General features: G+C 43.8%; 2 protein-coding genes across 2 annotated transcripts; both read left to right on the top strand.

Moving 5' to 3' along the window:
• Positions 1-316: 316 nt before the first annotated feature.
• LOC133156804 (long-chain fatty acid transport protein 2-like) lies at positions 317-5,319 on the top strand. The gene is made up of 10 exons (XM_061282797.1): positions 317-883; positions 2,109-2,318; positions 2,383-2,538; positions 2,642-2,766; positions 2,848-3,042; positions 3,113-3,203; positions 3,314-3,512; positions 3,581-3,678; positions 4,669-4,799; positions 4,869-5,319. The coding sequence occupies exons 1-10, from the start codon at positions 427-429 to the stop codon at positions 5,043-5,045; spliced, it is 1,839 nt and encodes a 612-aa protein (XP_061138781.1). The 5' UTR covers positions 317-426; the 3' UTR covers positions 5,046-5,319.
• Positions 5,320-5,968: 649 nt separating this feature from the next.
• Positions 5,969-9,518, top strand: LOC133156802 (long-chain fatty acid transport protein 2-like). The gene is made up of 10 exons (XM_061282796.1): positions 5,969-6,580; positions 7,133-7,342; positions 7,430-7,588; positions 7,655-7,779; positions 7,841-8,035; positions 8,104-8,194; positions 8,313-8,511; positions 8,643-8,740; positions 8,804-8,934; positions 9,001-9,518. Exons 1-10 carry the CDS (start codon positions 6,115-6,117, stop codon positions 9,175-9,177), a joined length of 1,851 nt encoding a protein of 616 aa, XP_061138780.1. The 5' UTR covers positions 5,969-6,114; the 3' UTR covers positions 9,178-9,518.
• Positions 9,519-9,667: the final 149 nt, after the last annotated feature.

Raw genomic sequence — 9,667 nt, 5'->3', positions numbered from 1 at the left:
GATGACCAATATTTGGACAAAATAATCAAAATGGTTTGGATTCTGAAAGACAGACACAATACAGTAGGCGTATTTTACGCGGATGCGGTAGCCAATCATATTGCAGCGTTTAGTTAAGTATGTTTTAAGATCAAATAAAAGTTCAGAATCACTGCACTGAATAGTGGAGCGGGCAGTAAGTAAAAAAGCAAACAAGCGCAAAAGTTTTAAACTGCACCATCACGTTGTGGAAAAAATGTCACATGACAGGTCATTTACTGGCAATCATTGACTTGGTGGATTCCTGTGAAATCTGAGCGTTGTTGTGGGCTTGACTTTCCTCCACCCACATCTCTGGAGCGACCCTGCCCACGATATGCTGCCGATTGTGCAATTTTTGTTTTTACTAAGTCTAAATGCAGATTGTGCTCCACAGACGAAGAAAAAATGCTCTTGTGGTTGGTCCTCGCAGCCTTTGCAGTTGGCCTATTTTTTCGCTTCCCTTACTTCTACCAGGATGTCAAATTTATTGTGACAAATCTGCGATTACGACGCAAGGTTTTGCAATACACCCAGACCAACTACACCCTCGTGGACCGCTTTTTGGAGCGAGCGAAGAAGCATCCGCACAAGCCGCTCCTCCTCTTCAAAGATGAGACGTTCACGTACCAGGAGGCCGACCGACTCAGCACCCAGGCCGCCAGGTTGCTATTGCAAAGTGGTCAAGTTAAACCAGGCGACACGGTGACTTTGTTCGTGGCCAATGAGCCAATGTTCGTGTGGCTCTGGTTGGCTCTGTTCAAGCTCGGATGTTCGGTGGCGCTCCTCAACACCAACATCAGGTCCAAGTCTCTGCTGCATTGCTTCAAATGCAGCGGCGCTCAAGTTCTGCTGGTGGCTCAAGGTGAAGTATCGAGAAAAATTCTCATTGTGCGATAGGACAAGCGCTCCATGATGGAATTGTTAATAATTTGGAAAAAAAAAAAAAAATCAAGAAAATCCCCCTTCCTCCCTGGCTAGATCAAATTGAGGACTAAGATTATCCATCCATCCATTTTCTGTACCGCTTAGTCCCCATGGGGGTCGCGGGCTTGCTGGAGCCTACTCCAGCTGTCATCGGGCAGTAGGCGGGGGACACCCTGAACCGGTTGCCAGCCAATGGCAGGGCACACAGAGACGAACAATCATCCGCACACGCACTCACACGTAGGGGCAATTTGGAGCGCCTAATCGGCCTACCAAGCATGTTTTGGGGGATGTGGGAGGAAACCGGAGTGCCCGGAGAAAACCCACGCGGACACGGGGAGAACATGCAAACCTCACACAGGGAGGGCCGGAGGTGGAATCGAACCCGCACCCTCCTTACTGTGAGGCAGATGTGCTAGCCAGTGCGCCACCAAAATTAAAAGTTAAGAAATAAAAAAATAAGTGGTAAGAAAAACAAAACTATTTTTGACATAATACATTGAAATATATATAACGATATTTAATAGTATTTTATGTTTATTATATTGTGTTTATTTTCACTTCTAAAGAAAATCACTGTCATTGCAAATTTCGGCATTCAAGTTTTTAACTAGTGAGGTAAAACCAATGCTTTCCAATTTAACCACAAATGAATTTGTCGTATTCAAATAACCTGTCTGTCATTACGAATATTAAGATCCCGTTTAAGTGCTAATATTACAGACTGTAAATTCATACATCTGTAAATAGTTCCACAGATGTTTACTGTTGTGAGGTTACAACTGCTGCGCAAATAAATGTGTTTGCGTAAGAATACGCCGTCACCCGGCAAAGGTTCATAATTAGGTAAATAGTACCATGTTTTCTTCAAATCATCAGGATTTTCTGGTTGTCTGATTTCATAATCAAATTAACTGGAACATGGAAAGCTGTCCATGTTCAGCACTCTTACAGGCCACAAATCAATAGTTTTTGGGCAATCTTTAACAAATAACATTGTGCAAACCAAAATCAAGGTTCTTACTTGGAAGTTTTGTGCTTTGCTCCCCCTACAGAAATGAGTAACCTTAAATGCCGAGTACTTCAAACAAACAGGATGCGTTATGTAATCGGACAATGGCTGACAACATTTGAAATAGGCCCCAATATATACTTGTGTTCAGACTTGCAGTCTGCCGTGATGGAGGTTCTCCCAGAGCTTCTGGAGCAACAGGTGAAGGTGTTCTTCATGGGGAACACACAAACAAATTCAGACATGCACGGCTTTGCAGACAAGATGACAAATATGTCCTGTGAACCCCTCGCCAAAGATTTAAGATCGCATTTGAACATGCACAGTCCTGCCTTCTACGTGTATACATCAGGGACGACAGGTGAGCCACATTGGATTGTTGACTTTGCAAAATGGCTTCTTCACTTCCCTCTTCTTTTGAACAGGTCTTCCTAAGGCAGCTGTGCTAACTCACAACAAACTGTGGCGCATGGCTATGATTCTGAGCTCATGCAACTTGAAATCAGATGATGTGCTATATATCAGCCTCCCTCTCTACCACACATCCGGACTTGTTGGATTCGCGGGTGCCATTGAGTTAGGTATGTGCCACCTATTCATTCACCGGTCAATCACAGGAGTGACACTTGTCACAATATTCACTAGTGTTACTGTACTTAGTTGAATGTGTTCTTTTGTATTCAGGTATCACAGTTGCGCTAAAGAGTAAATTCTCTTCGTCTCAGTTCTGGGATGACTGCAGGAAATACAACGTGACTGCCATACAGTATATTGGCGAAGTTATGCGGTTTCTATGTAACACACCAAAAGTAGGCATCAGATTTGATCTCTCACTATAGGAGAAATATATGAATTAACCAAGGCGCAATATTTCTTTATTCTCCCGATAGAAACCCAACGACCGAATCCACAATGTAAGACTTGCGATCGGCAATGGCATCCGAGCCAACGTTTGGAGAGATTTTCTAAACCGCTTTGGAAACATTCAAATCCTGGAGCTTTACGGAGCAACGGAGGGGAACATTATTTTCATGAATTACTGCGGAAAGATCGGCGCTGTGGGACGAGCCAACTTCTTGTTTCGAGTAAGTCGGAACTTCATTTGGCGCTTTTTCTTTAGCTCTTAATCAATCAGCTTTATCGTTTGTCTTGCAGTGGCGTTATCCCTTTGCACTGATCAAATATGATGTGGAAGAGGAGCAACCTCTGAGGGATTCATCGGGTCTCTGCATCCAGGTTCCTGAAGGTGGGTCACTCCCACAGCAATTACCAGAAAATTGACTCTGGTGGTTAGTGAAATCCATTTGCTTTTGATTGTATAAATGTATTATTTATCAGTACTTTTTTTTTGACTAGGTGAGCCTGGCCTTCTGGTGTCTAAGATATCTGCAAACACGCCATTCTTGGGCTACGCAAGAGACCTGCAGCAGACCGAGAAGAAAAAGCTGCACGACGTCTTAAAGAAAGGCGACGTCTACTTTAACACCGGCGACTTGATGCTCTTCGACAAAGACGGCTTCATTTACTTTCAAGACCGCATCGGCGACACTTTCAGGTGAGGTTCTTCTTTTTTCTTTTCTTCGTTTGAGCTGAGTATGACGTGTGTGTGTGTTTTTTAAACAGGTGGAAGGGAGAGAACGTGTCCACTAATGAAGTGGCTGATGTCATCACTCAGGCTGACTGCATCACTGAGGCCACCGTGTATGGTGTAGATGTGGCAGGTACGTACGTATTTGTGCACCACTCACAACCATGTAACGTGGGTCTCATAAATGAATACAATCTTTCTTTCTTTTACAACCTGATAAAAGTGAGTGATACAGTAAAACTCTCTCCTATGCTCTGCAAAAAGGTTAATGAAGGTCTTGATTGTTGGCTTTCTATAATTGCTGGGCGGCAGCAGCCAATATTTGTGGCTGGTATTTGCGCCCTCTTGTGGAGTTGTCTGGAATTGCACCACCTCTTGGTGAGCGTGTTAACAGTACGATCGCGTGGTGTACTTTGCAATCAGCAAGCTTTATTAGTCTGGCACAAACAGCAACTAATTGAATGTTTGTTTATATTTGGATGTGTCAGAATGCTTAAGATAAAAAAACATGTCACCGTTGTTGTCGAGATGACCCTGTAGCTATTTTCATCATGTATTTCTGAACAGATTTTTTTTTTTTTACGTCTTCATTGTGACTCACAGCAGGAAGCTACGATTCCAAATAAAAGAAATGAGCATCACATGGATAAACCCGTCCTCCCACTTACCTGTTCTGGAAACAACCGCACACATCTGAGCCACTTAACAATGCCACGCATGTGTGCCCCGTCGTGTCTGGAACTCTTTCGATGTTTGAGTCCTAAACTTTCACCTGAATCTGCAGTGAAGGCCCAACTGCGTCATTTCAGCGAGGTTCCTAGGGGCGTTTTAGAACAGTGTCACCTGCAATGTTTGTTTTCTTTTTCAACCTGAACTGTGACTCATTTTATGTGGAATGTAAAGTTCACCCATGTCAAAGGAAACCTGAGTCAGATGGAGAGTAAAGCGGTTACTGTACAATGGCACCACACACCTGATACACAAATGATCGCTCATGTATTGTGGGTCAGTGATGGAACTCTGCTTGTAACTCCACAAATAATCGAACAATCTCCCAAACAATTCCAAAGTAGTTTGTGTGGTGACAAAGGGCAAATAAATATCTTTTTTTTTCTGCTCAAAGGCAACGAGGGCCGAGTAGGCATGGCGGCCGTAGTTCTACGAGACGGATGTACGTTGGATTCTGAAGGCATCTTCAAGCATCTTGAAAGCTTCCTGCCGACCTACGCCAGGCCACGTTTTATCAGGATTCAGGTACTCAAAGCATCTTGTTTCCAAATGAGTTGTATTTGCAAATAATATTAAATCCCACTTTAATGGCAGAGCTCCTTAGATGTCACGGGAACATTCAAGCTTATGAAGACCAGGTTGGTTAGGGAAGGCTTTGACCCCTTTGCTATCAATGATCCACTCTATTTCTTGGATGACAAGGAGAAGAAATATGTCCCACTTACAATGGATATAGTCAATGCAGTATTATCAGGCAAGATCAAAATTTAACATATTTTGATATACTTGATCCATAAAAAAAGAAATCTATTTTGTAATGTAGTTGATGGCTGTGTTAGTGAATGTATATAATACTTGCGACTATTTGCTAAACTATTCACTGTTAAGTTTGAAAAAAGGATTTTGGTGCTAATTGTTGTAGAAATTAATTTTCATAATACATGTTTTGTAGCTGTGTTGGGATGGCCCACGAACACTGTTGTTGCCTGACTTTTTTCATAGCTGCGGACAGGTGCAATTTCAGAATTAAAAGTGAAAGTTATAATTGTTGTTCAGGGTGGATCTTTAACCGGGATTAAGTGTTATGGTATATTAGTTCCAATTTGATGTTTAGTGTGCGTGCGTGCGTGCGTGTGTTTTTGTGCATTTGCGCACGCCCCCCCTCCTCCACTCCCTGTCTCACGCCATCAGTCATCAGACAAACAAGGCTCAGTTTCATACTTGACATTCCTCCCCCTCATGGAGATTTATGCGAACTTCCTGCTACACTACAATACTATTATTTTAAAACAAGTTACCTCCAAAAACCTGTTATTGTCAAACTGCTGTAGAAGTAGAAGAGAGCTTGTAGTGTTTTTTTTTCCCACCACATCACTACATTGTTATTGAAATTCAAACGTATTTATTTATTTATTTATTTATTTATTTATTTATTTATTTATTTATTTATTTATTTATTTATTTATTTATTTATTTATTCATTCATTTATTTATTTATTTATTCATTCATTCATTCATTCATTTATTTATTGTAAATAATTTGTCCCATAATGTCATCTCGTTTCAGTCACAGTTCATCATTTTTAAATTAGTTTGATTTGTTGATTGTGATGGGCCAATATGATGATGGAGAATGCGAATGCGAATGCGAGGGCAGAAAAACGCGCGCAGTGTCTTCTCGACTGGGCGTGGGAAGAGATGTGGCAACCTGAAAACACGCAGAAAGTAGGAGGGGTCAAGTGTCGCGGCTGAACTTCGCCACAAATGCACCACGCGCACCCATACGGTGCGGCTTGTTGTGATCGGAGCCGCAGTCCTTCGTCAGCTCCTTCGGTTCGAGATGTTCATCTGGCTGTCGGTCGTGGGTGGCTTTCTGCTCATCCTCAGGACGCGCTTCCCCTACTGGCTGGACGACTGCGTCTACATCCTCCGGAGTCTCCTGCTCGCCATCAGGCTGATCAAGTACAAACGGAGCAAACCATTCTATGGCGTCTTGGACGGATTCCTTGCAGCGGTCCGGAGACACCCGGACAAGACATTCTTGCACTTTGAGGGCGAGTGCTTCTCCTACGGCGAGGTGGACCGGCGCAGCAACCGGCTTGCCCGGGTGCTGAAGCAGGAGGCGCGCCTACGGGAGGGGGACGCGGTGGCCCTCTTTCTGGGCAACGAGCCCAACCTCGTGTGGACCTGGCTGGGACTCGCCAAACTGGGTTGTCCGGTTGCTCTGCTTAACTTTAACATCCGATCCAAGTCTCTGCTGCACTGCTTCTCCTGCTGCGGCGCAAAAGTGTTGGTGACGTCGGCAGGTGAGATGCGTGACGTGCGTGGGCCGTAGTTGGGCAGACTCATCCTCAAGGGCCACTTTTAAATATTAAAACAGAATGACGGGCAAAAGCATTCATAAAATGAGGAGAATCACGTAAAAATCGATTTAATAAAATGGTAATAATTATGGCTGATGATTGAATGATAATTTTGCAGCAGGTTGATGTGGTCTACCTCAAAGTTCTGAGGTTGGGCATTCGAACTATGGCCATCCTGTTTAAAGGTCACGTGTACACCTTTCCTTCTACCTTGGATAAGAAAACGTTGAGCTGGAAAAAAAATGTCTGACAAAAATGCTTCATATTGAATTTATATGCTTTTATCTGAACTCTACCAGCATGAAACCTTAAACGTTTACTATTAAGGTGCATTATTCACATTAAATAATGAAATCATTATATATAAAATACACGCAAATTAAAAAAGTTAATAGTAATCATGTTTTATTTTATTCCGATTTTATTTTTTGCCAGAAGAAATTTTTCCTTTCTGAAAAGTCAAGCAATGACAAGAATATGTATATGTGTTTGCAGAGCTGCAGGAGGCCGTGGAGGAAGTTTTGCCAGCGTTGAGGGAGCGAGGGGTCAACGTGTACTTCCTAACAAAAACGTTCAAGTTGCAGGGTGTCAATTTCTTGGCTGACAAGATCTCCAAGGCCTCGGACCAACCTATGCCCAAAGACCTCCGAGCCAACGTTACCGTCAGGAGCACTGCTATATACATCTACACGTCTGGAACCACTGGTATGAACGGGACAAAAACATCTACAACTCCTTTGAGTGTGTTTGAGAATTTTATATGAGAGAAAAAAATACTTTTGTCCCTTATAGGTTTGCCTAAAGCAGCGATCATCACCCACGAGAGGATGTGGGCCGCATCCTTCCTCCAATCGCTGTGCGGCGTCACAAGAAACGACGTCTTCTATATCAACCTGCCGCTCTACCACAGCTCAGGCTTCCTCATCGGGTTAGGGGGCTGCATCGAGAGAGGTCATGCCCTTTTCGATTTGAACAAAAGCTCTGCGAACAATGTCCATATAGTGACTGTTGCTGCAGGTATATCGGTCGTGCTGAAGAGGAAGTTCTCCGCGTCTCAGTTCTGGGACGACTGCAGGGAGCATAACGTGACCGTGATGCAGTACATCGGCGAGACTATGCGCTACCTCTGCAACACGCCCAAGGTCAGATACGATCTCCTCACTCAAGATGATCCCAATTCCCTGATGTTGTTCCCCTCTGCAGAAGGACAATGAGAAGGACCACAAAGTACGGATCGCCCTGGGCAACGGAGTTCGCGCTGACGTCTGGTCCGAGTTTCTCAAGCGCTTCGGTGACATTAAAGTAAAGGAGCTGTACGCGGCTACAGAGGGAAACATCGGATTTATTAACTACACCTCTAAGGTCGGCGCTGTGGGACGGATGAACTTTTTTCACAGGGTAGGTGAAAATTTTTATCATTCCCTGCTTGTTGGTTTATATCTCACTCCGTAAACTTCTCCCGCCAGTTAATTTTCCCGTACTTGTTGATCAAGTTTGACATCGAGAAGGAGGAGCCTATCCGAAACGCTCAGGGTCTTTGCGTTGAGGCAGCCACAGGTGAGCTGAACACACTTAAAAAAACAAAAGGTCATGTTCAAAAATGTTTGCCATTACGAAGAGAGGAATGAACATTTCAAAAGGGTGTAGACGTTTGTGCGTCATGGCTGTCTGTCAGGCGAGACGGGCCTTCTGGTGGGGAAGGTGACGCAGAGGTCGCCCTTTGTGGGCTACGCGGGCAACGAGCAGCAGACGGAGAAGAAGAGGCTCCGCGACGTGTTGAAAAAAGGCGACTTGTACTTCAACACGGGAGATTTGCTTCGCTTTGACAAGGACAACTTTGTCTACTTTCACGATCGTGTTGGTGACACTTTCAGGTCAGTCGTGAAGTGACAATATGACCAATATTTTAAAGTAGGGTTTTTAAAAGTAGGTTTGGGTCTTAAATTAGGGTTTCAATTTAGGAATAGGGTTTGAAATGAGGTGAAACTCATTTTCTTCTGAACAGATGGAAGGGTGAGAATGTGGCCACGTCGGAGGTAGCAGATGTCCTCACCTTGGCGCCTTGCATTTTAGAGGCCAACGTTTACGGTGTTAAGGTGAACGGTAAGGCGTCAACGACTCGTGCCGTACGTGAGATGAGATGGCATTAACGCTTTGCCGTAATAGGGAATGAGGGACGAGCAGGCATGGCGGCGATCACGTTGAAAGAAGGAGAAGACTTTGACTGCGCCGACACCTACAGGCAGGCTGTCAACTACCTGCCGGTCTACGCCTGCCCGCGATTCATCAGGATCCAGGTGAGGCTTCCTTCTGCATGTGTACGTACGTATATTGTGCTTATAATCCCAAAACATGTAATTCAGCCTTCCTTGGAGATGACGGGCACATTTAAACTGAAGAAAGTCAAGCTGGTGGAAGAAGGCTTTGACCCTGGCCTCATCAGTGATCCATTATATTACTTCAACGCGGCCAAAAAGACCTTCGCTCCCATGACCATGGAGGTGTACAGCGCCATAACCAGAGGCCTTATTAAACTCTGACAAAAGTGTTGAAGCATAAGACATTTTGTTTACAGGCACATTTGCTGCTTCAAACAATTTATCTCAGGGATGCACCACAAGACTATTTATGATCGATCCAACCCTGATAGCCACAGAAAAGATGGTACACGGGAGGGCTCTGCCACTGATAATAATTCATCCTTCATGATGGAGGAAACCAACTGTAGCATTTCAAACATGACACTGAAATCATTTATCCACAATGCTCTTGTGTCAGAATGAAGTTGTGTGTGTGCATTAACATGCTTGAACTTTGGATAATAAACTTTGTAGTAAAGTTTCTCCCATCTGAAGGGAGTTTCCAGTGATGCACCTTTGAACGGATATTATGATTTGCGTTATCTGCTTTATGGGTTACAATTCATATCACAGATGATGAACGAGAGTGGAGGATTATTTAGTTAGTTTTGATGAGGAGATATTTGGTTTTCTGTATTTTTTTTTAAAAAGGACTGCAAGGCCTGGTCAT

Source organism: Syngnathus typhle, linkage group LG7 (assembly GCF_033458585.1).
Source record: "Syngnathus typhle isolate RoL2023-S1 ecotype Sweden linkage group LG7, RoL_Styp_1.0, whole genome shotgun sequence".
NCBI lineage: Eukaryota > Metazoa > Chordata > Actinopteri > Syngnathiformes > Syngnathidae > Syngnathus > Syngnathus typhle.
The sequence above is the reverse complement of the archived record's forward strand: the minus strand, read 5'-3'. Positions and strand labels throughout refer to the sequence as shown.